The sequence below is a fragment of the Dermacentor albipictus genome, chromosome 5 (assembly GCF_038994185.2).
Source record: "Dermacentor albipictus isolate Rhodes 1998 colony chromosome 5, USDA_Dalb.pri_finalv2, whole genome shotgun sequence".
Taxonomy (NCBI): domain Eukaryota; kingdom Metazoa; phylum Arthropoda; class Arachnida; order Ixodida; family Ixodidae; genus Dermacentor; species Dermacentor albipictus.
The window spans coordinates 161,056,957-161,083,321 of NC_091825.1; the positions used below are offsets into that span (position 1 = coordinate 161,056,957).

General features: G+C 45.7%; 1 protein-coding gene across 1 annotated transcript in view; it reads left to right on the forward strand.

Moving 5' to 3' along the window:
• LOC135916357 (structural maintenance of chromosomes flexible hinge domain-containing protein 1-like) overlaps window positions 1-26,365 on the forward strand; it is a 373,767-nt gene that overhangs the window by 74,534 nt on the left and 272,868 nt on the right. Inside the window, exons 11-12 of the mRNA XM_065449720.2 lie at window positions 21,409-21,508; window positions 22,252-22,462. Coding sequence (XP_065305792.1) covers window positions 21,409-21,508; window positions 22,252-22,462 — 311 coding nt within the window. The remainder of the gene's footprint in view (window positions 1-21,408; window positions 21,509-22,251; window positions 22,463-26,365) is intronic.

Below are 26,365 nucleotides of genomic sequence, written 5' to 3' on the forward strand. Positions count from 1 at the left end.
GGTGGTGGCAATACATTGTGTGACTTTATTGATTCAGTGTGAATGCATTGCGGTCGACAGTGATTGTGAGATGGGTTCTGCCAAATATTTAATTTTGACAGGGTTCATGCAGGTCCTTGAAACCCTCGAAAACCCTTGAATTTGAAAAGATTGTTTTCAAGACCTTGAAAGTCCTGGAATTTTTGCAGATTCTTGAAAATCCTTGAATTTCCTCAATTTTTATTTTTAATATACTTCCAGTGATTGTATTTGATAAAATTGCAACCCACCTGAATTCCTGCTGTGATTTTGTTAAATATAGGGTGCAAGTTTCATACAAAGTCAAGTAAGGACATGCCTAGCGGACGCTCGTGAACGTCTGGCCACAAGGACGCTGGCTTGTCCACCATTTCCTCTCACCCATTTCCTGTGTTACTTTCCAGTTGAGTACAGAAATGGCCACCACTGTGTGTGCGGTTGGATGGTCGTATTGTGACATTTTGTGTATGTTTAGTGCTTGCATGTGCGGTTGTATCGTAACGTTTTGTGCACACGTGTTACGCTTATGCGTGCCTGTGCGGTTCCATCTTGGCATTTTGTCCGTGTGTAGCGCTCATGTGTGTATGTGCGGTTGTATCGCGAGATTTAGTGCACGTGTAGTGCTTGGGTGTGCGTTTACGGTGGTATCGTGACATTTTGTGCATCTACAGCGTAGTGTGTGCCAGTAAACATGCGTGCCAACAATGCCCGGAAAATGGAAATTTCAGCAGTCGTGGCTGAACAACTACTACTGAGAATGGCTTGTGCCGGACATGTCAAATCTGCACAAGGTAAAATGCAAAGCTTGCTGTAAGTGTTGCGACATCACTGCCATGGAGGAGTCAGCACTAAAAAGCCACCTAAAAAGTGCAAAGCATAGAGAGCACATGCAAGCCATCGGGAGTAGCTGCATGATAAGGAGCTTCCTGATGATATATGAATGTCAAGCGAATGAACCACAGCCACCGCCATCGCAGTCGACAAACTAGATGGATGCGTGCAAGAAGCATGAACTTGTGATGGATGCAGAAATTCTGTGGACGTTGAAGGTTATAACATCGCACTATTCATATCATTCGTCATCACAGGTGAATAAATTGCTTAAGAGGATTTTTGCAGACAGTGAGGTGGCACAATCTTTCACATGCGGTGAGCAGAAGTGCTCGTATATCGCGTGCCATGGTTTGAGGCCATTCTTTCTTTCCTCTCTGCTGTGGGAGATATAGAACAGTGACTACTATGTTGTCTTGTTCGACGAGTCTCTGAATGAGAATTGCCAGCAAAAGCAAATGGACGTTCATCTAAGGTACTGGGATGCATCACAGTACGCTACTTCACATCTGTGTTTAGGGCCATGATAGGGCTGAAGACCTGCAAGAAAAACTACTTGATGCCTTAGAACCACTTCTACTACATAAAATAGTGCAACTGTCAATGGACGCACTCAATGTAAATTTCACGGCATTCAAAGGCCTGCAGGAGCACCCACAGAACTATCAGGTGAGGTGCTTAGACTTCGGCAGCTGTAGCTTGCACGCTGTGCATAAGCCTAAGGCAGGTCTTACAGCAAGCAAATGGAGCTTGGACATTTTGCTCTAAAGTATGAGTATGTTGTTTCTTGATGCACCTACCCAGGGAGAAGACTTTGTAACTGTCACCGGACAAACTCTGTTTCCTCTCAAGTTCTGTGCACATCGCTGGATTGAGAATGTCCCGGGGATAGAGCGGGTTCTGCTTCTCTGACCTGACGTGAAAGAGTATGTGGAAGTGGCAAGAAGCAAGGAAGTGAACTTTCCCAAGTGTGCTTCTTTTCAGAATGTTTGTGACTTTTGCTGTGACCCACTAGTGGTAGCAAAGCTCGAATTTGCACTTGCTATTGCGATGACCCTCCAGCCATTTTTGACACACTTTCAGACAGATAAGCCAGCTATGTTTATGACGAAGAACATTGAGAGTATTGTCAGAAAACTGCTAACAAAGTTTCTCAGGTCTTTTGTTCTCTGTTCATCAGTTCGATTCACTGGCCTCCTGAAGATTGACTTTGAAGATTTAAACAACCATATGTCATTCGAGAAGATAGATGTTGTTCACACAGCTGAGCAGCAGCTTAAAAGCCACAAAGTAAGCGTGCATACCTGCCAACCTTTCCGATTCGCCCGGGAGACTCCCGATTTTTTACTGAACTTTCTGATTGTACGATCACTGTCTTATATCTCCCGAAAAGTGGTCTCCGTTGGTGGAATAATGGTTTTTGCGAAACCGGCACTGCGGAATATACAGCCACATCGTAATCGTCAGCATCACCAACAACGGCTGCACTAGCACCATCGGTATCATCGACTAAGCAGCCGACTATGCTGCCTGGTAAGCCGACCAAAGCCAGAGCCAATGTAGCTCTTGCATTTCATGCATGCCTTCCTCCATGGTGCATCTTGTTGCTGCTGCTTGTGTGTATGATTAGTGTTGGCTAGACTGTGCTATGTGTGATGCACTGTGTAAAGTTAGAATCCTCGTGTGCTTGATGCCGTGGCGCTATCAGAGCCCAAGAAAAGGTATTTGCAGAAGCTCTTGTGATCTGATACTTCTGAATTTCCGTGCGTTTTGACATGACGAAAAGGAAAACATTTTGCATATTGTACAACGTGTGGATCCGGCGTCAGCGTGTCTCGCGGTGTCAAAGACGACTTGAAACTGCGTGTTTGCACGGCGAAGCATCAAAGCTATGTTCACACTGCTGAGCAGCAAGGCAACATAGTGAACTTTCTCCGGAACAAGTGCAACGACAGTGTTATACATGTGAAGTGCTTGTTTACGGGATTCCTCGTCGGAACACAACCTACCCCTTAGTGTCAGCGACTACGTTGGCCCTCTTCTACGGAAAATATTTCCGAAATGCGATGAAATGATGCGCTATAGATGTGGACGCAGTTCTGAAACGCAACTCTGTGAAGAATGTGGAGGTGGCCAACCTGAAACTTATTACACAGGCATCGCTCTCATATCTTCGTGTCTTTATTCAGAGTTTTCTTCAGCTGCTGCCCCGAGATTCCACTTAATCTGCTAAAGATGCCTTAGATGCTCTCGAAGCTGAGTTTGCCACACTACAGGCGCACAGTCTTCCAGGGGACATCTGAATGAAGAAAGGTGGGACATGCAGTGGCCTATGGCTGGAAAAATGAAAAATACTGATGGAAAACGTGTTTCACCGAGTTGCTAAGGTGATGCTGGATTTACTCGTGATACCGCATGGCAACGCAGAGTGTGAGAGGATTTTTAGCATGGCGCGAAAAACTAAGACTGAGTTCCGCTCACCAATGCGCAACACAACCCTCCAACACCTGCTGCTCGTGAAGGGCCGTCATTCTGGACCACGTTTTGGGCAAAGCTACCTCGACGAATTTTTGACGTGAGCAAAGTCTGCTGCTGCAAGGTCCTGCAAGAGAACTCATCGAACAGTGCCTGAAGGTTTAAACGAACCCCCCCCACGGTCCCACCGGAAGTAGAAACAGTGAATGTCCCCCCCCCCCGTTGACGTGAATTAAAAGTCTCCCGATACTTGATCTCGCCAGGTTGGTAGGTATGAACGTGAAAGCTGCATTTGCATTTCGCATGCAGTGCAAGCAGTTTCTTCTAAGTGTCACAAAAAAGATCCTGGAGAAGAGCCCCCTGCGATATCCCATTGTGAGAGGCCTCTCTCCACTAGACCCGAGGCAGATGTCATCGAATGTCACCGGATGAGTATCTGGAAGGCTTAAAGAAAGTTCTGGATGCACTCATTTCAGCAGAGAGAATCCATGAGCATTCAAGGGATACTGTGCTTGCACAGTTCATTGAGCTGCTACAGGAGTGCAAACGTGAGTTGCAGCTATTTGTAAGGAGCTCGCATACACTTGACAAGTTTTTCTATGAACTTTTAAAGGGTGGCTCAGCATATGTTGAGCTTTGGAGCATTGTAAAACTGCTGCTTACACTTATTCATGGCCAAGCAAGTGTAGAGAGTATTCATCATGAATCGCCCGGTTTCAGTAGAGAACATGAAAGAAATGTCTTGCATTTCACAGCGCATTATCTGTGATGCTGTAAACGTAGCAGGTGGCATTTTCAATATGCCCATCACAAAGGAATTGAGAGCATCTGTGGCTTCTGTGAGGAACCAATACTGTGCCATTTTGGAAACAGAAAAAGCAGGAGTGTGAAGATGTGAAACAGAGGAAGAAACGCTGCATTGATGAAGAGATTGAAACTCTTAGAAGGAAGAAAAAGAAACTAGAAGCCACTATTACAGAATGGATAGCTTCAGCAGACTCAAATGCAGAAAAAGTGGAGGCAACCACTGACCTGACTTGCATCATGAAGTCAAACAGCCTAAGAAAGACTGCCAAGAGCAAGCAGCAGGATATCTTGGACTTTGACATAAAAATTCAGGAAAAGCAAAATGAGGCCACCTAAGGACTGAGTGAGTGTTTGGTTGATATTCTTTAGCGTGTAAATGTTTGCGTCTTCTGACACAGTGAAAGTGGTCATCCGTGTAACTCTAACAAACAATGATGAGAAGCAGTCGAAAAAGGAAATGACGCTGGAGCCATCGTTTTGTCTGAAAACAAGTTTCCTTGTTAAAATGTTGGCTCCTGCAACAATCCCCTTTTTAAGGGAATTCTCATCATTTGAAGCCTCACTCTAGCCCTGAACACCTGTCCTATTTGGATTTCTAACAGGGAATGTGGTCCTTCAAAATCCATACACAGGGCCTTGAAAGTCCTTGAATACCCCTGAATTTTTGTCTCATACACCAAAGAGAACTCTGCTTTGAGGATTGTAAAAAAGAGTTTTGCTAGATTAATGCAAGCTGATGGCTAGGGATACAGCAGCAGCAAGGGCTCAGAGAAAATAGAAAAGGGTGCACACAGGTGCTCAAGAGCAGTTGATTGTAGATTGTTTAATAAAAGTGAAGCTTTGCAAACCATCCTGGGCTTTCCTGACCGTGGCTTCTGGCTGGTTGCAGCTTGCAGGGGTGGGACTCCTGTGCCAATTGCACCTTTTTGACACAAACTCAATTCCTGCACCAGACTGTGTCAAACACAGAAAACTAACCAAAATTGCGCCATGCTGCGCCACAACTGCTTTGGCATGTGTGCACAGCGAGCGGATTCGTTCTCCGAGAAAGAGTGCAGCCGTTCTTTCTGCTCGCCGTGTGATGGCACCTCCTGCACAGTTTCTGTAATTTTCGTGCTTATAACACTGGACTTTTTGACACTTCCAGTAAGTGGCCGGCGCATGTGCGGCCACTCCTGGCTGTCGTCGCTGCTGTCTGAACGGCCAGGGTGTCAGTATTTCGTGGCGTGGCGCTCCCTAGCTGAGGCACCAAACAACAAAAATTAGGCTAAGGGCGCTGCGAGCGAACCAGAACCTTTTCTGTCTTTCTTTTTCCTCATGTCCAGTGCTTCATTATCTTGTTGCCACTGTGGCCTCTGGTTTTGCTCTTGTACTGTTGGCATGAATAGAAATGTGTACTGTAACAGATGCGTTTTGTGTGTAATTGCAGTCAATTATTGATTTTTGGGACATGCCCAATAATTCAAACACCTTTGCGGAACTGCCACATATCTTAGAGTCAATGTATAAGAACATCTGGAATTCCGGATGCAAAACTGCAGGTCTGATACAGTATTAATCGAAGCCACTGCCATTCGGATTAATCACAGCCTCGAACTGGCGCTCTCGCATGCAGATTTGCTGGCAGCCACCACCGTGGGAACGCTAGGCCTAGCTGCTTCTGACCTTTGCTGCCAAGCTCCTCACTGTTCGGTGCCGTTATCTTCATTGAAAGTATTTGCCGCTGTAAGCAATGACGCGAACTCCACATTTGTAATACTGACCAATAGCTTCAAGCGCAGAAGGCATGCCTACGTTGCATATTCCTATTCCTGAAAGTCAGCTTCGCTGCAATAGAGTAGTGTTACGCAGGCAAACACAATGTATTGCGGTGAAGTGCACTAAGAATGTAAAAGGGCAACAGTCACAGGACATGGTATGTACTCCTTAATTATACAGGCAGGCACCTGCCATCTCCAGTCAAAGTACGAGCTACGATATGCCTAATAAGTGTACTGGCAGGCTTTTGAAGCTATTTCGGGCGTGCCTGTGACGATTTGAGCTCTTGGGGTAGTAAAGTGCGTGCTTGCATTTTTTCGTATGTTTTTGGGCCTCTAGGGAGTCCAGAAAATGGAATGTTGACTGGTAGGTAGTTTCTAAGCATGGAGTAGTGCCATGTGTACGTTTCAAAGTCTGAATTAAACCGCTGTTACAAATGTCGTCAGTTTCACCTTAACTGGAAACGAAATAATGCATTGAAGTAGTCTCGGAATGGTTTGCGTTTGAATTTATGCTGTGGCATATGATTATTTTCTGCGTAAAGTGAAACCACCTCATAAAGTTAAAGCCCATACTTAGAAAGAGAATGATAAAGTATGTGGCTGTATGCTAGTTAAACAAGTTGAGGCTAACTAGAACACATTCTTTCCTATCTGTTCTCGCCATTATGTAATGTTGGCATAATTTTGGCTTCAAGCTTACTGTGAGCCCTATGCAACCTTTGTCAACTGGATAAGTAGTGGCATGAGATCATGCTAGCGAGTTATTACTTCAGAAAAGTGTTCCACTTGGTGATTTATTATTCACATTTCATTTGTTCGTAATGGTACATCTGCTTACAAACAAAGGTGTTGCAGTAATTACATTAAGGACATGAACTGCCTGCCAAAGCTTTGATTTCGTGAGGTGCAAAAGAATTCTGCATTAGGGAGGTGCTGCAGCAGGTTCAGCAGGTGGGCCTCTGTCTCGAGGGCCATATATAATGTAAAACTATTCCAAGCTGCTTTTGTGCCCATATTAGAGAGGCCTGAGCCATTTTGACCTATCATGAAGTGCTAATGGTGGATTTGGAATAAAAACGGATTGGAAAAGGTTTCAGTTGTAACCGGCCCATGGTCGATTGCATTGCTGTTGTTCTGCGGTGACATAAGGAGACCTAGAAATTGTTACCGCGTCGACTGGACTGCATCATTTGAGAACATTGACCGCTATCATTATGACTGTTAGCACGGGAATATATAGTTTGATCATAGTGCCACTGATGTTTTCGGCTTTACAAAAAAGCATGCTCTGTGCCACCGCTTGACCCTTTCTTCGATATTCTAGTACGCTATAGCTACAAAGCATGCTTCTACCACTCTGCGTTCTGATTGTCTTGTGGCAAGATGACACTATTTCAATTATGTAAAAATGGATTTCAGTAAACCACAGTAGTTCATAACTCTGGCTTGTCTGTACGGTCTGTTGGTGAAGTGCATTCCCAGGAGCCCTAACGGCGAGACTAGAAATGAAATAGACTTCATACTCTGCGCTAACCCTGGCATCATACAAGATGTGGACGTGCTCAGCAAGGTGCGCTGCAGTGACCATTAGATGGTAAGAACTCGAATTAGCCTAGACCTGAGGAGGGAACGGAAGAAACTGGTGCATAAGAAGCCGATCAATGAGTTAGCGGTAAGAGAGAAAATAGAGGAATTCAAGATCAAGCTACAGAACAGGTATTCGGCTTTAACTCAAGAAGAGGACTTAGTGTCCTCTTCCTGCTTTGCCACGACAATCTTGTGGGCATCATTAAGGAGTGTGCAATAGAAGTCGGTAGTAACTCTGCTAGACAGGATACCAGTAAGCTATCGCAGGAGACGAAAGATCTGCTCAAGAAACCCCAATGTACGAAGGCCTCTAACCCTACAGCTAGAATAGAACTGGCAGAACTTTCCAAGTTAATCAACAAGCGTAAGACAGCTGACATAAGGAAGAATAATATGGATATAATTGAACATGCTATCAGGAACGGAGGAAGCCTAAAAGGAGTGAAAAAGAAACTAGGAATAGGCAAAAATCAGATGTATGCGTTAAGAGACAAAGCCGGCAATATCATTACTAATATGGATGAGATAGTTAAAGTTGCTGAGGAATTCTATGGAGATTTGCACAGTACCAGTGGCACCCACGACGATAATGGAAGAGAGAATAGTCCAGAGGAATTCGAAATCCCACAGGTAACGCCGGAAGAAGTAAGGAAATCCTTGGGAGCTATGCAAAGGGAGAAGGCAGCCGGGGAGGATCAGGTAACAGCAGATTTGTTGAAGGATGGTGGGCAGATTGTTCTAGAGAAACTGGCCACCCTGTATACGCAATGCCTTATGACTTCGAGCTTACCGGAATCTTGGAAAAACGCTAACATAATCCTAATCCATAAGAAAGGGGACGCCAAAGACTTTAAAAATTATAGACCAATCAGCTTACTGTCCATTGCCTACAAAGTATTTACTAAGGTAGTTGCAAATAGAATCAGGAACACCTTAGACTTCCGTCAACCAAAGGACCAGGCAGGATTCCGTAAAGGCTACTTAACAATAGACCATATTCACACTATCAATTAGGTGATAGAAAAATGTGTGAATATAACCAACCTTTATATTGTGGAGTTCTCACACCTGTGCTCTTGGGACAAAGGAACGACAACACAGTAGTGCAAACAATCACAAGGGCATTTATTGCACCTTTCATAGATCAATGCCTGCTAGCCGAGTTGCTATCCCCAAACCATGCCGATGGGCGCGCGACAAATCTAGAAGTCCGACTCACTGCGACCGGATAGCGAGCGAATATGTTTGCCCCATGCTGGATCCCAACGCCTGGTCGTTCGCGCGTACGGTCACGCGAATGGTGGCGCGTTGCAAGGCGGCCACGCGAGGCGGACTCGCGGAGACATGGGTCGGTGTGCGCGCGGGACGTCCACGCTGTTTGCCGATCCGCCGGCAAAAAGCAAGCGCCTTGTCTTTCGGCGCCCAAGTAACCCCGCCTGTCGGCGGCGCCAGCAGCGCAACACTCGCGCCATCTCTCGTACTGCGCCTCAACCACTCCGACCGCCTGTTGCGCCAGGCCACGCGGCGAAGCCGGATTACAGGAGACGCGCTATGTGGGAAAAACATCAGGGGACGCGCGAGAGTCGCGCATCCCCACAATATATAGCTTTCATTGATTATGAGAAAGCATTTGATTCAGTCAAAACCTCAGCAGTCATGGAGGCATTGTGGAATCAGGGTGTAGACGAGCCGTATGTAAAAATACTGAAAGATATTTATAGCGGCTCCACAGCTACCGTAGTCCTCCATAAAGAAAGCAACAAAATCCCTATAAAGAAAGGCGTCAGGCAGGGCGATACGATCTCTCCAATGCTATTCACAGCGTGTTTACAGGAGGTATTCAGAGACCTGGATTGGGAAGAATTGGGGATAAAAGTTAATGGAGAATACCTTAGTAACTTGCGATTCGCTGATGATGTTGCCCTGCTTGGTAACTGAGGGCACCAGTTGCAATGCATGCTCACTGACCTGGAGTGGCAAAGCAGAAGAGTGGGTCTAAAGTTAATCTGCAGAAGTCTTAGAAGAGAACAGCAGTTTACGATAGGTAGTGAGGCACTGGAAGTGCCTCACTTAGGACAGGTAGTGACTGCGGATCCGGATCATGAGAGGGAAATTATCAGAAGAATAAGAATGGGCTGGGGTGCCTTTGGCATGCATTCTCAGATCATGAACAGCAGGTTGCCATTATCCCTCGAGAGAAAAGTGTATAACAGCTGTGTCTTACCAGTACTCACGTACGGGGCAGAAACCTGGAGGCTTACGAAAAGGGTTCTAGTTAAATTGAGGACGACACAACGAGCTATGGATAGAAGAATGATAGGTGTAACGTTAAGGGATAAGAAAAGAGGAGATTGGGTGAGGGAACAAACGGGAGTTAATGATATCTTAGTTGAAAGCAAGAAAAAGAAATGGGCATGGGCAGGACACGTAATGAGGAGGGAAGATAACTGATGGTCATTAAGACTTATGGAATGGATTCCAAGGGAAGGGAAGTGTAGCAGAGGGCAGCAGAAAGTTAGGTGGGCGGATGAGATTAAGAAGTTTGCAGGGACAACATGGCCACAATTAGTACATGACCGGGGTAGTTGGAGAAGTATGGGAGAGGCCTTTGCCCTGCAGTGGGTGTAACCAGGCTGATGATGATGATGATGATGATGATTCCCAGGCACTTCACCCACACTGTCGAGGCATTAAGGAAAAATGTATTGATAAAAAATGTCCTACGTTGCTTTTGGTAATCTTAGCCCTGCTATTGCAGAATGCTTGTTTTTGTGATTGCTACCACTAATTGAAAATCTACAGGCACTATCACCAAAATTCGCACGCAGTAGACTGTTCCAGTATCAGCGTAATCAGCTTCAAGATTCAGCTTTAGACGTTTCTTGAGACAGTTGCAGTACAATGGTTGTGTTGGTTTATTCTGTTTTTCATCGTGGTTTCGAAGTGCACTGCCATATTCCATATTCCATTATTCTGCCAGAATTGAGATCGGGCTGCTCCAAACTGCTTCAAAATTGAGCTTTAGACGTTTCTTCGGACAGTTGTAGTACAACGTGCGCGTTGGTTTGTTCTGTGTTCCATCGTGGTTTCGAAGTGCACTGTCATATTCCATATTCCATTATTCTGCCAAAATTCAGATCGGGCTGCTCGAAACTGCTTCAAAATCAAATTTTGTGGGCTGTAACTTGCTCCAAAATGAAATTTATTGTGCTCCAAGCTCTCCAAAATTTATGGTAGAGTGTATAAGCGTGACTAAACGATTCACAGACACAGCGCTTTTAACACATTGGCAGGCTAGTCGGGTAGAATCTATGGTAGACTGTATAGACCTTTTCATTGGGCGAGGAGGAAAGGGCGCGTGGCAAGCCTTTCCCCTCTCTGGCTACGGTGATCCGCTGCGCCGCTGCTTGAAAGTATTGCTGTTACATGCTGCGGAAGAATTTCTAGATGTTTTAGATCATACTCTGAAAATTACGCAATGTCCGTTCATATAAGATCGTCAGGGAAGCCTTTCTTTGCGTCTCACCGATGCATTGTACGCCGAAATATCTCTTGGGGGCACAAACATGTGACGTGCATTATCAGCATTATCAGCTGAGGTGTGCGTATGTGTCGTGAATCTTTTTGCCTATATAGGTTTTAATTCAACGAAGAGAACCGGTGTCTTTGTCTTACCAGCACGGTATGGTAAATCTGCTCACTAATCTATCTCTGTCCGCTTGGCGTACGTGGAGACTGAAAACATGAAACATAAGAGTGCATGCACGTGTACAGTCATCCTAAGGCAACTATGAAACATCTAAGCGGCAGGCGCTATCAAATATTTGTTATGCACCGGCATCGTTCTCACGCATTTCAAATCTAGTAGGCCTGAAATCACTATATGTCTACGCTAGCCTTTCTGCATGAGGCCGATGGTGCTGCTCAACACAGCGATCACTGCGGCTGGTGAACCAGTACGATACATATATAAGCTATGTGATTCGACATTGCCTTTTTGTCCTGTAAAGCCATAATATATGATGAGAGGGATCGTATAAAAAGAAAGCAATGGCTATTTTTGAGGACAAGGTGTCCGTAAAACATGTGAATGCTTAGTAGAGAACGGAACGAACACGCCCGAAAAAGAAAATTGAGGTATCATCCTCTTTTTCGAAAAAAAAAAAGGAGGAAACGGGCTAACACCGCATAGTTATGCTGCACAATGTTTATAGATCTATAAACGTTGATGCCGCATACTTGGACCATGCGCTATATAGAATTGGCGGCGAGGAGCTATGGAGTCGCCATCTATTGGAAGCGCCTCGCTGTCGTAGTATGAGGGACCACGCGGCGTGTCCTCATAATTTTGCTGTCAGCGCTCACTGAAAACACCACGCGCGAGCTCTCTCGGACATTTCTGTTAGTACTTTCGAGACGAGAGAAGTTCTTTTCTGTCTAAATAATAATCTTGGGCAAACTGAAAGCACAGAATCGTTTACAGAAGCTATCTCTTTGCCGGATACGTACAGTGAACGCCACTGCGCGCGGTCACCGCGATGTAGTCTCCCGAACCGGCTTCTTGAAACGCTGAGAGCAAACTATGTGAAATATGCTCTTGTAGTGTTGGTATAATTTAATGGAGCCTAATAGAATGAAGCCTCAATGCAGCGATCGCACATATTCGCAGCGACTGACTGCGCGTCTGCATGCTTGTCCGCGCGCTTTTTCGCCTTCGCCGCGTGTGTGTTTTCGCACCGTACCATGAGCTTTAGGCTGTAGAATACGAGCATTTGACAGTATACAAGCAACCAATGTTGCGTGGGCGCTCTCAGAGCTGTTAAAGAATAATTCCATTGTAGAGACTTCGACGCCTACGGGGACTGTGTTGTGCCGTCGCGACGATTCAATCTTTTCTTTCTTCTAAATTCTTGGACGTTTCAATATTATTTCTCGAGTTTTGTCGCACTGTATGTTTATCAGTGTTCTCAGCGTGCGATTTAACGCTGCTTTTTTTTTTAATCGAGTGTAATAATTCATAACACAAACATGATCACATGCCATGCTTTTTTTAATGTGCTTCTTGCCACTCCCTTTCCACTACAGTGAACTTGCCAGTATCTATAGCATCGACAAGCTCATAGACCAAACCGTCATGACATTAGTCGGGCAGCGGACTCGGGCGAGTGTCTCAGTGCACATTTTCCGAACATCGCAGACCCGGCGCCGTAGCTGAAATCTTCCTCGCGTCTGTGGTTGCTGCATACCCGAGTTGTAGCCGATGACTGTTTGCCAGTTTTATGCCAAGCTTCACGCAGCTCCTTGTCCTGCGGTTACGTGTGAATAAGGTGGACACCGGGCTCCGTTGCGTACGTCCGGCACTGCGGCACCGAGCAGTAGCCTACCATGTTGCGCGCCTTCAAAGGCAGCCACTACCTATTGTAGTGCGTTCAAGCATTGTGAAGAAGACACTCGAAGCGAAAAAATCTCGCCACGAAATGAGGAGCATTGCGTATGATGGAATTTAAACTCGTTTTCAGCTCGCTTCGGCGCTCCCGATGCAGCCAACGCAGCTGCTATGTCCATGTGATCCCTAATAGGATGCACGGCGGCGGTGGCGCCAGCTTTACCAGTGGTGGAGCTCGAGGCCAATATAGAACAAAGATATCTGTAATCCGTAACCTACCCACTGCTTAGGACGCTCACGCAGTTCGTAAACAGTCGCCTTGCTGGACAAGTATAGTTCACAGTGTAGGGTGTGCCGTTTTTACTAGCCAAAACTATTTTATTCATGGGTGGAAACCTCATCCACCGAACCAAGTAGTAACGTAATGTAATCTGCAGCTAACAGTTTGAAAGCTTGTCAAAGTTTAGCAGCACAGCTCCTATCATAGAATGGTACTCACGCTGTTACGATTGTCGCGTATAGTTCATTGCTCCTAAACCGCAGCCTACAACTAGAGGATAATACTCCAATTAGGTCACATTAGTGAATGGAGCATTCAGAAATGCAGAATTGATCTCCGAGGCTGATTGTAGGCTCAAACATTCGCGCACACATCGCGCTGCTTGCTCCGTTCGCCTCAACACCAGCAGAAAGTCCGGCCATACTGACTTAAAGCATTTGAGCATGACTCACAGAACTGTTTACTACGTAGAAGACGCATGCCCATACTAAGTGGACCGCACGAGTGAGAAAAGAAACGCCAAAAACTACTTCTGAGCGTATACCTCCCTTGCAAGACTGAGTGCTCGCCCAAGCCAGCATGCTGACTGCCCATAGATGGTGCCACTGTGCAGCAATATGGTGGCGCCCATGAAAAAACGGTCTATAGGTGCAACTGAACGAGGACGTAGAAAGAAACAGATACAGAAACAGTAGCACTGTGTCTGTCTATCTGTTTCTACGTCCTCGTTCAGTCGCGCTTATACACTCTACCATGCATTCTAACCAACTAGCCTGCCAACGTGTTTTAACCTCTCCAAAATGCACTTTTGTCTGCTCCAAACTGCTCCAAAATGCAGCTTGCTCCAAAAATTGCTCCAAAATCACTTTGGGCCGTCCCACCCCTGATCTTTTCTTGCTGAATAGAAAGACAACACTGCCATCTTTTTCCAGGCTGTTGTCCTTGTTTTCTATGGATCACTCCATAGAAAACAATGCCTTTGATAAAACAAATTGTAATTAAGTATTCTAACTTCAACAAATATAGGAGACTCCCAAGCTTGTGCAGCACCATATTTTCTTGTTCAAAATTTGTAAGCACTAAATTTAGTAAAAAATTGTTGGATATTTGATATTCGATTCAATGTTCGGTTATTTATTCATGATTCAATAATTTATTTTAAATGTACTATTCGGTATTCACACACCCCTAATAATTAGGGAATTTTTGTTAATCAATAGACCATGCATTTCAGTTTCTTGTACAAACAATGTCTACTTCTTAGAGTAGTAGAATAGACAAACACAGTAAATAGAATCGTGCTACCTGTCAGAGTAGATTTCTTATATTATGAAAATCTTCGAAGAAACACCTGATACACGTCACTCTTGTCGATCTACGGCGGCGGTTGCTAGCGCCTTCCTTTCATTCACTACAAGTGAGCTACTTCAAGTCCTTTCCTGTATGCTTATGCTATGGAACATGCGCATTACTTGTGTGTCTTTTACTGCACTTTTTTTGGGGCTCATTCATTCTTAGCTTCACAGCACTGCAATGTGAACCTCAGGCCTGTAGACATTGGATGAGCCATTGTAAGCACTGGCTTGTTATTACATTGGTGCACTGGTCATGCCTGCCTTTAAGGAGTGTGGAATACCGAACATTCTTGATGGCACAAATGATTACCTTTGGGTGGACCTCTCTGACAATGCATTGTCTGAGGGAAGTGAGAATGAATGAGCAGGCGCGATGGCTTTAATAAAGCGGTACAGTCGAAACTCAATAATTTGAACTCTGTTTATTCAAACTGACACTGTGATCCTGTTAAAGTTCTGTGTATTTATATGGCAAAAATGATGCCCAGTAATGCGAACTGGTAAAGGCTCACTCACATTGGCGACTGACAGTGGTCGCAAGACCAAGTTCGTTGCAAACGGTCACTTTTCTAGAAAAGTGACTATTTTTGGTCATTTGCTCACTGTGTGATCTTTCGGTTGTGTGACCGTGGTCGCAAAACTGCTACAGAAATCAGCAGCGCGCTGAAAGTGATGTTATGTGCTTTCATCTGGCTTCCTCCTGTGTCACATCAAATACAAAGTCCATGCCACCATGGCAGACTGTGGGCCTTTAATTAGTGTCTTGCCTTGTGGTGATCGGCGCAGCAGTTCCAGCAATGTGTCGAATGTATGCAGTGGCATCTGCAGGAAGCTAAACAGCAGCAAAAGAAAGCACAAAGGTTATGCACCGATTCCCATGCAATGTGAACTAGAAATTACGACTGACTTTCGATGATATACTCCTCGTCATGCGCTTGTGTGGCCTGCCACTTCTCGTGAACAGATGCACGGGTACACCCACCAGTGGGCTTCTTCGATTTTCCACTTCTGATTACCCGCGGGCTGCCAGAGCCAGCCAGAGCATCTTCGTCTTTCTCGGGTTGCTCCGCACACCGCGCTACGCACTTCTGCCGGGCGTTCATTTTGCTCGCGCTGGACGGTTTTGGCTACCTGTGGGTTGCCAGAACCTGCCAGGGCGATTTTGGTCTGGCTGCTCTCTCGAAGTTCTCTGGCTAGCAGACGACTAAAAGAGGTGATAGGCGCTTGCTGCTATCTTTGTGGGGACTTCACAGATTGCATAGCGGGTGCTTGAGGACTTAAATTTACCTCGCTCAGCCAACTGTCTACGGTCATCTTCGAATTTCCTTACTTTTAGCATTATCTTTTTGGTGCTTACGCTCTGTTCCGCAATGCGAAGCGGTGTGATACGAGCAGTGGTGAACCATTTCAAGCTTTCGTGTGTGTATGTGTGTGTCTCCTGCAGAGGCTTCTTCGCGGCGGTGATCAGCGTGCTGCACTCTCATGTGTGCATGTTATCTGCATCGTGTTCCACGCAAGTTGTAGACGCTCATTCACACTTTTCAGTGCATTTTGGGTTCGTCTTTTTCTGGTGGCCTTCCTTTTCACATATATGGCGTATGTATATATGTCCTTTTTCTGCAGTTAGCGAAGACTTTGCAGCTAGCTTGCGTTCGCTCTGTCTCTCTGTTGTATGCTTAGGTGGCAGTTCGAAACTGATATGTGTTGGACTGCAGGCCATTGATCTAAGAATGCACTGATTGCACTCGGTTTATTAGACACGCGTACATTGGCTTATTGCTCTCATGATCGCGACCAATAAAGGTTTCGCTGGTCACAGGCGGCTTGAATTTTCATGCGCCAGCTGCGTCCCCAGCTTCTTAGGGTCAAAATGAGAAGGACAATCAGCCACAACAAACATTCTGACATCGAAGCCCAGGCAGGTCGGCACGAAATTTTGTACGTATGAGACGTACCCGATAACCTGCTTGTTCACACATCAGCACGGTGACAATGGGTTCCTCTTCGCTCGAATCAAAATGCATGACTGTTGCTGGAACGCGAAACCAGTGAGATGCGCACAAACTATGGTCTCTACATGAACTGTGTAGATTCCTAGAGTTCTCTCAGAGAACTATAATCTCCGGGATTGCGACTTGCAGGTCGCGCTCAGCTGAGCTTGCCGGTGTGAGGATCGGTCGCCTTCAGTTGCTTTTTGGTCGCCAGTTGCAAATGGTCACACAACCTCCTCTAGTTTCTGGGGTGATCGAGCCTTAAGTGTTTGTGGCGGTTAATTTGAACATACCGTGCTGCCGACCATGCTTTCAGCAGTGCGAACTCACGCAGTCGCCCATTGCACATACCATATTTTGGTGAAACATACAAGTTTTAATATTTAACAGTAAAATCATGGTGCAGGTTACATGTGAGTTTTGCCTTGAGGTGTGGCTTCATAGCAGTGAAAATTTTGTCCAAAGGTGTATCTTCTCGCCAGCATGTGCCGCACTACCATGAAGCCACACAATCAAAACTGGTCACTTGTGTAAGCTCAGTGCACATGTGCTGCACGCAAGTACTCCATTCAATCAGCATCCTTTTATTTGTACTTCGTTTAATTCAAACAAATTTTGGACCTTTCTAAGTTCGAGTTATCTAGATTCCACTTCACTATCGGGTGGGAATCCTTTGCCAATTGCACCATTTCAATTCTCAAGGAAATTGCTGTGCCAGATTGTGTCGAAAGCGGAAAAAAAAATTGACGAAACCTGCACCGTGCAGAATGGAATGGAATGGAAAACTTTATTCACTCTTTAAAGGTTTTAGCGGGTCGAGGCCGAAGTCTTCATTCTTGAAGCTTGAGTCCTCTTCAGCCATGGATGGGCCCCTAGTCCAGGGCTCCACTGAGCCGGGCCGCCTCGCACGCGTGCGCTATTAGAGCTCTTTGAGTCTCTAGCTCGCGGCTGGTGAGCCAGCTCTCCCATTGCTCCGCACTTGGTGTTTTGTGTTTGTGGAATGCCTGGTTTCTTGTACACTCCCATGTAATGTGGTATAATGTTGGCTTAGCTCCACACCACGGACAGGTTGCGCTATACTGCGTGGGGAACATCCTACTTAGTAGGTGTAAGTTTGGAAAGGTGCCCGTTTGCAGTCTCCGCCATCCTGCGGCCTCCTCCTTTGTTAATGATTTATGTGGTGGCGGATATTGATATCTTAGACCCTTATAGAGGTTTAATAGCTCTGAATAGCTGTTCCCGCAGTTGATCTGTGGCCCCTCTGGGGCGGTTGACGTTCCTGCTCGGCTGGTCATCCCTCGAGCTAGGCAGTCCGCCCCTTCGTTACCCCAGATCCCTGCGTGGCTTGGTATCCAGATAATGTTATGTGTGGGTTGTCCCTCAGCGATTGGAACTCTGCTGAGGATCTTGAGCGCCGTGTTACTTATTCTGCCTCTTATATAGCTCCGGCACGCCTCTTGTGAATCTGTTAGAATATTGAGCGATATTCCTGTTCTATAACCTTCTTCCGCTGCCAGTGCGACAGCAGTTTCCTCTGCCTCGGTTATGTTAGCCACCTCGGCCGTGAGTCCTGTGATTAATTCTCCTTGATTATTTACTACTACCGCTGCCGCGTTGTTTTTGTGTGCGTGTGAGTATAGGGACGCATCGGTATAGACTGTATTGTCCCGATGTCCCATCGTCTTTTCGTAAAACTCTGCCCTAGCCTGTCTCCTACTCGCATGGAGGTTTGGGTCCATGTTGCGGGGGATAGGTTGTATGCGTAGGTTCTTTCTTAGTGGGTCTGGTATTGTGGCCCTGCTACTTTGTGATTTTTCTACTTCCCGACCTAGCTTTGTCAGGAGCGCCCTTCCCGTCGTTGTATTGCTGAGTCTTCGTACTTGTGCGTTGAGCTGGCATTCCCTTAGTTCTTCAAAAGTGTTGCTGATTCCAAGTTGCATGAGTTTGTCGTTGGATGTGTTCCTTGGGAGGTGGAGAGCTGTTTTATACGCTTTCCGGAGGATGGTCTCCACTTGCTCTTTTTCGGTTTTGGTGATTGCATGGGCAGAACATTTTTGCAGCTTTGGCTTTGGCAGGCATCAGTGACAGATTGCCGATTTGGTGCATGGCATTGTGTTGGTTTTGCAGGATGTGTAACTTTAATATTCTTGGTGCCAGTGGATGCGAACAGCAACACCTAATTAAGCCCCCTCAAAAAATTAAAGGTAGCAATATTGCTGGGGACTGAGGAGCTCTGCAGCTTATCCGTGCCTCCCAATTAGTCAAGAGGTTTTGCTAGCGCCGTTTCTGCGGAAACTCATGTGCTGCTGGCCTTGCCTTTTATTTTCCTGGTTATTCGTTTTGATTTATGCTGGTGCCATCACATTCGCTCGTGATTGCAGTGCGCAGTCCCATGATTGTGGCGACCATGAATCTCGATACTACGTTGATCGCATGTGATGCGCATTTGCCGCGATTAAAAAGTGCAAACTGAGAACGCAAGTGGTGAGGGCAGTCTCAAAAGGAGAGCCCAAGAGAGGACGAATGGTGCTCCCTTCATCTTTTTCAGGAGGCTTACATCCAATTACTCAATGTAAGCTACAGATGTCTAGGTGCTTCCAGTGAGTCTCGCGAGTGGCAAGGTGAGGTCAGTCATCTGCAGAATCTTGATTTGAGCTAGTCAGTTTTGTCACATTACCTAGAAATGTATTTGAATAAAACACCGGTGTTCACTAATCCTAGATTCTTCACAACTGTTGGAAAAGACTCCCAGCCACTTCGACAGCACTCGATACAATAATTCGGCTGCTTTTCAGCTCCTCTAATGCTGCGGAATGCAAGGTTATGTTACTGTTACCCCACTTAATTATAGTAATGGTATAATTTAGAATTTGGACACTCGAGACACCTCCAATAATAAGATATGCTCTCTACAAATTGCTCCAGAGTTTGAATTTAACTGCTACAATCTGCTCCATAATGAGATTACAGTGGAACCTACTTATAACAATATTCAAATGCCACGAAAATTACATATTTATAACGGATAATTGTTATAACTGGGTTGCATGAAAAAAATAAAAAATAAAAATGGTGTATGCCTCAGCTGTTCTGAGAAAACTATAATGGTGGGGAAGCCAGTTCTCCTCCCCCGCCACTTTCCTACGTCTAGCTTCTGATTGTGTTGACTCGTTTAACTGTTCAACTCTGCTTCCTGCGCGCTTCGGTCGCGTGTTAACAAGCCGCGGCTGTCAGCATTCAAGAATGGCACTGCTATATCATCTGCAAAGAGGGGTCATAGGCGGAAAATGACAGACGAGCTCTGCTGAGGCATCACTTTGGTGGCCCCAAAATGTGCCTATTAAAAAATATGGGAAGGTTGCCGCAGCAGCATCTTGGCTTAAGAAATCCAGAAGAGGCCCTGGGACGAGATCACCACTAGCATTTCGTCGCGCACTTCTCACTGGCTTGCACGAGAAAACTGCATATTCGTGAACCTTGCTTGCTCTATGCGAAGCTTGCCGACATCCTTCTCCAAGGCATCCAGGTGCTCCACGTAGTGAAGTGGAAGGTGCCTCGTGAAAACAAGCCCGTGAGGGACTGAATCATCCACAGGACCTCCCGCGGGAGCAATGTTGGGGCAGCCTCCCCTAGTGCATCAGAGCTGCCGTTGTGGTCGTCACTGGCGCTATCAAGTGCAAGCACTTCGCGATGATTGCCTTATCAGTTAGAAGTGCATTGTTTTCAAATCTACAGCAGTGGGCTTTCTTTTCATCGGCAACGTCGTGCATTGCCGATGATGAGCTGTTTGATCAGCCATCTTCCATTTCAGTGGCAAACCAAACCAGGCTGAGAACCTACATCGCCAGGAACATTTTTGACGCCATTAACAAGGACAAGCATGAGCGACATAATCCGTTAGCATAATTGCATAGGATGAAGGCCCATTGATAGGCCCAGCGAGCCATCTGGGAGCAGCGTTGTCGCTGCTGTTGGCATGGTCCATTCATGTTTCGTATGGTGGTGTGGCGCAAAGCTATAGGCGCAGCCTATTCGTATTCGGAAGGGTGGAAGGGTTTTGGGAGAGATGTGTGCGACTGGTGTGCAACTTTCATGGAGAGAAGCACGGGGCAGAAGTTGGGGTGGTTGGCAATCGTGCAGCGGCTCGCATTTCACTTTTTGTTTTTTCTTTTCAAGGATTTCGCATTCCTTTACCTTTCGGCATGGGTACTCAGCAGCCAGACTTCATCGTTATAATCGAAAATGCGGCATGGAAACATTGTAGTAAGCAGGTGATTTTTCCCATAGGAAACATTAAAAAGTTGGCGGTGCAGCAGCTTTTCTTTGGTATAACTGATATATTGTTAAAACTAGTATCATTATAAGTTTGTTCGACTGTATATCTGCTCCTAAAATTGCTACAAGATGTCTTTGGGCATTCTTACCTCTGTATTATTTAAGTACGGTAAAGTTTGTGATATGCGTCATTTGCTGATAAAATATTTTTTTGCCCTTTTTGTATTTATTTTGGCTCAAATTTTCTATGGGTTTTTACGGTTTTCTTGCACAAGTGATGGCTGAAGATGCCTGCTCACAGGTGTATGTTGTGGCAAGATGAGGGCAGCTTGTTTTCATCCGTATAAGGAGTCATGGACTTGCACTTTTGCACCGATTGATGGGAATTTCATTGAGCTTGGAGGGGGGTCACGCAACTTCATTTTGGAGTTTTCGCAACACGCTACAGCCCCCTCCCCACTTTCCTCTTCAATGTAACAAATAAAGAAAATACTATGTAAAAACCTCTTTGAAACCTCAAAGCTAGGCTCCCTAACCTAGCTTGGACAGAGCTTTTGAAGAGCATGGGGCCCACATTGCAGGTGCGATATTGTCGGACAGTTTTCTGACTTTGCCCAACATTTTCATTTGTTTTTTATTACAGACATATCTATCACTACTACTTGCATGGTCCAAGTGGAAATGTTGCCCCTGATGAGGCTAGCGGCCGTGCACCATCTCCATACCGGCACATCGACATTGAGGTAACCATATTCTGCATTACTCATTGTTTGTTGGGGTGGGGGGTAGGGAGAGTGGGAGGGAGGGGAACAACAAATTTGAATGAATTAAGTGAAGAGGCTGTGCAGTAAACATGCATTTCTGAAAGTGCTTTGAAAGTAATGACACCATACTGCTTCGTCATGTCTCCACTACCTGTCATTGTGTGACATTTCAAAGTGTGACACTCAATGACTATATTAGCTGAATGCCACTTAAGATCCGCACCGCTCACATTTCACAGACTGAGGCATTACAGAAAGCTGCTTTCATTTTGCGCGTTTGATAAGCCAGACAGAAAAGCGATTTTGTTTTAACGATCATGAATCAACAGTCAGCTGCCTGAGGAGTCACTGTTGTTCTCGAGACTTGAATGTTATGTTTGAGGGATGTGCGGGAAAAATAAGGTTTGTAAGATGTATTTTGCACATGCACAATGTGAAAGTATAGGGTTTGTGTAAGCCAACAAGGGTTTTGTGAGGGTCTGGTTTTCAGCTGTTCTTTAACGCAGATGTAAAAAAGGGTTTTTTCAAGTAGAGACAAATTTGTCCATCAACCAATTCTGACCTGAAAGCCTGGTGCAGACTGCAGTTGTGACTGTTGCTGTTTTTTTGTCTGTTGTTGCCGATCAAGTGTTCAATGTGGTATCAGCACTTTTCTGTTAGGAAATGGTGGTTTGGATTAAGGAGTAGTTTTTCTTAGAACATCTATTCTGAACTGATTTCAGGTGAGCTTGATCATGAAGAGTGGGCAGCACAAGGTGGCCAACCTACGAGACATTGATACGGATTCTGAGACACTGCTAATCCGCAGTACCTCAGACCGGTTTGACTTCAAAGCAACTGTGGATGGCACACGCGTGGTGGAAGGGCAGCTGCGCTACCACCCATTTCTCTATGATCATGAGAGCTATCCATCGGAGCACAATGACCATAGAGGTAGGAGTAAGCGCTCCAGGGTTGTTTTCTTTATTCAATCCCCCTTGGGAATGTTGCTTCAAGTGCATCATGATTAGGTTGATTCATCCTATAGGGTGTTCTAGCAGGAAACAAGATCATAGAATGACAGCTGTGTTGACTTTATTTTGAGCATGCATTCAGACAATGAGCTGCTATAGCAACAAAGGAGCATGTCTCATTGCCTTTCCAGGGCCAAGATTGTGAGGAAACCTGTGTGCATGCCTAATCTATATAGCCCAGCTATAATTTTTCATATCCATGACTTGAAGCAGCTAAATAAGCACACAGCGTAGGATTCAAGAACAAGAAGGCATCCAAACTTTCCATGTGGGCCGTCCATAATTGAGCCATACTTTGTGTAAAACTCATGACGAGTCCCGTGATGTGCCTTGCATGCTGATGATCTGTGGTGTTCTTCCAGAACAGCACACCATGAAACAAATTCATCGACTTCTTTTCTCATTTTGCATCTTTGTTGAGCGCATTCAAGGATGGAAAATGTTTTGGAACAATGCCCTTTACTACAATTAGGTATGCACAAAATACAGTGAAATCTCGATATACAGTGGAATCTCGATGATACGAATCTCACGGGGTCACGAAAAATATTCGTATTAGCCGAAATTCGTATCATCGAAACTATTAAAACTAGCTAAATCAAAGAGTCAGAGGTGAACTCACTCAGACACAATTACGTAAAAAGGATTTATTTCTTGTAGAAAGTTCTCTAATGTCCTCTGCCTCTTTTTCTTTGTCAGGTCAATTAGCAGACTTTGTTCAGATCCATAAAAACGTGTGCACGTGTCGTTGCTGATTTCGTTCGCGCACGCCTCAGAACTTAGCGCGCATGCAACGTTTCAGCCGCCGATTGTGGGTCCTTCGCTGTCGCTCACGTCTAACACAAAGAACGCGGCCCGAAGCACAGCAGCCACTCCGTCCAATGGCACGCGGAAAATGAAGAAAAGCACAAAAGCAACACAAGTGCCACCGCTTCAAACTCTTCGTGCCCAGTCGCGGCCTCCGCGCCCTCCGGCGCCGTGTCTGCGCCTCCGCACCAAAAGAGAGAGGGAGAAATCGCGTAACTGCGCGCTGTTCTCTTTCACTGCCATCGGTGGGACTCATGCTTGCGGTCGCGTCCATCCGTGCGCTGGAATCGTGCCAACTGTGGTCTCTCCTCCGCGCATTGTTTCACCTCCTGCAACTTAGCGTCGTCGTCCAGCGTCGACATGTCAGCCATTTTGTTTGTTTTCAATTTATCGGCAACTCAGGTGGCTAAGCCTTGTTTTGGCTTATAGTGGCCACATAGTCTGAAATAGAACAACTTTTTTTATACGCATTACTAAAATATTTTTTTTTCAGTAAAGTGAAGTTCCAAAAATATATTTAAAGTTATGGAATGCTTATGCAAGCACTTTATACCTACCTTGTTCTACTTTAGTTGCAACGTTTTTTTCGGAATCATCGCCATTGATATTGCCACCGAATGACATTAATTTTTCGAGTGTAGCAGCTCCGGGGGGCGAATGACATTCGTTGGACGAATGCCATTCGATTCGAATGACATTAAAACTCCCAGTGTGACAGGGGTATAACATGGGAAGAAGAGCGGTGACAAGTCACGCTGAAAGTTAAGAAGCACCGATTTGCTGCAAACGGAGCCAGGACACCCTCTGTAGCTTCAATTCTTCCGCCGCCGGCAAGTGAACCGCCGCGCGCTGTTGTGATGAAAGCTGGGCTAGTGGTGTCAGGTTCTGCGCCGCCTTCATCTGCTTCAACCACAGCTATGGAGATCTAACCCGAGCGTGCAGCAAAGGATATTTTTCAACGTGACACAGAAGTGATAAATGCTGAGGTGATGTGGTGTCTCAATGCTGGTATGACGTGCACACCATTCCGTGCTGCCGTGGCATCGGCTTCTCTGTTCTCGTTGATGTTCCTATCATCAGCTACTGCCAAGAAAGTGCAGCTTGGCAAAGCTAAGGTGGGATATACTATTGTGTATGGCCTCGCACCTTTCTTTAGAGAGAGCCTTGTGTCGGAATTCAGCCAAGCCTCCAACCTCGTCTTAGTGTTTGACGAATTGTTAAACAAAGTTGCACAAAAGGAGCAAATGGACGGGTCTGTTCACTTTTGGTCGGATGCAGAGAGAAGCGTAAAAACACGCTACCTGACGTCATGCTTTCTTGGGCACACGTGAGCTGAGGAATTGGTGTCCGCATTTAAAAATGCCTCAGATAGACTTTCACGATAGAAAATTCTTCAGATATCAATGGACGGGCCAAATGTAAACGTTAAGTTTCTCTGTGAGATGAAGCAAGAACTGTGTGTATACAATGACGGCCGCGAAATTTTCGACGTTGGAAGCTATGGCCTTCATGTAGTGAACGGCGCATTCAAAACCGACACGCAGCAACACTGTGGCAACTTGTGGGATTTCTCGCCATGTACAATTTATTTAAATGCGTACCTGCCCGACATGCTGAGTACGCACGCATTACCGGGAGCAACATTTACCCTTTGAAGTTTTGCTCTGTGCGGTGGCTTGAAAATGTTCGTGTAATTTCGGGGGCCCCTTGAGGTCCTGCCTTAGCTAAAGGTGTACGTTGAGTCGTGTCGAAACGAGAACAAGCGACCTACCAGCACCAGTTACGGCGTCGTCGAAACATTCATCCACGATCCTCTTTTGTCTGCAAAGCTAACCTTTATGCTTTGTATTGCGGAAGAATTGCAGCTGTTCCTGGCTCAGTTCCAGACGGAGTCGCCTATGCTTCCATTTCTTGGTACAGCATTGGAAAATCTTCTGCGATAACTAATTAGTAGAATAGTAAAGAAAGAAGAGATGATGGCAGCGGACAGTCCGTTGAAGTTGATAAAGGTCAACATGGACCAGCATGCGAAAATTCTTGCAACGCCCAAGATCGACCTTGGCTTTCCTACGAAGAATGTGCTCTAAAAGTCCCCAAAACTTACTGAGTGTGCTATCTTTGAGTTCAGAAGGGACTGTGTCGCTTTCATAAAGAACTGCGAAAAAGAAATTGTGGAAAGGTCGACGTTGAAATTTAAGCTGACGAGGCTATCGTCCTCTCTGGATCCTGCGTGTGCGCCGATTCCCGAGTTTGAGGAAAGGCGTTTCACTGATGCACTCTAAGTTGTGAAGGAACACCAATGGATGACCGGAGCGGAAGCTTATCGGGCTATGCGGTCCTACAAGCATTGTGCTCCTTAGCCTCGGCACAAGCAGCGTTGAAAAAATTTGACACGAGCACGGATTGGCTGGATACCCATTGGGCAGGCATCTGTGGTTCAGACAGGGAACTACTCAGTTTTGCCGAGATGATTCTCTCTCTTTCGCACGTAAATGCGTCTGTCGAGCGGGGATTTTCTGTTAACAAGGGCTGTCTTGTCGAAAATCAGAAGGAACAATCTCTGGTCGCCCAACGGGGACCATCTTTGACGCCGTGTCATCGGCTTGAGGAGTTGCCAGCGTACAAGTGACCAAAACAATGCGTCAAATGGTCCGTGAAGTGAACGCACGGTGGAAGGAGGAGCTAGAAAGGGCAAAAACAGAAAGGGCCGACGAACTGAAGAACGAACGAGAAAGCGTGTCGCCGCATCTTTGAAGGAGCTTTAGCTAAAGGAACAAAGTGTTTGCTGACGCCGAGATGCAGGTGTCCCTCATTCAAACTGAAATAAACTCTCTAAAACAGCGAAATGCAACATTGAAGCATTGTGTGTAAGCTGAGCGTATATCAGGACGGTTGACATTGATTTTACAGCTGCTGAGAGAGAATCACCTAAAGTTCGGGCCTCAAATCGAAATGGATGCTATCACTTGATAAAAATAACTCACTTCAAAATATTTGCTTCTGTAGGCACCTCTGT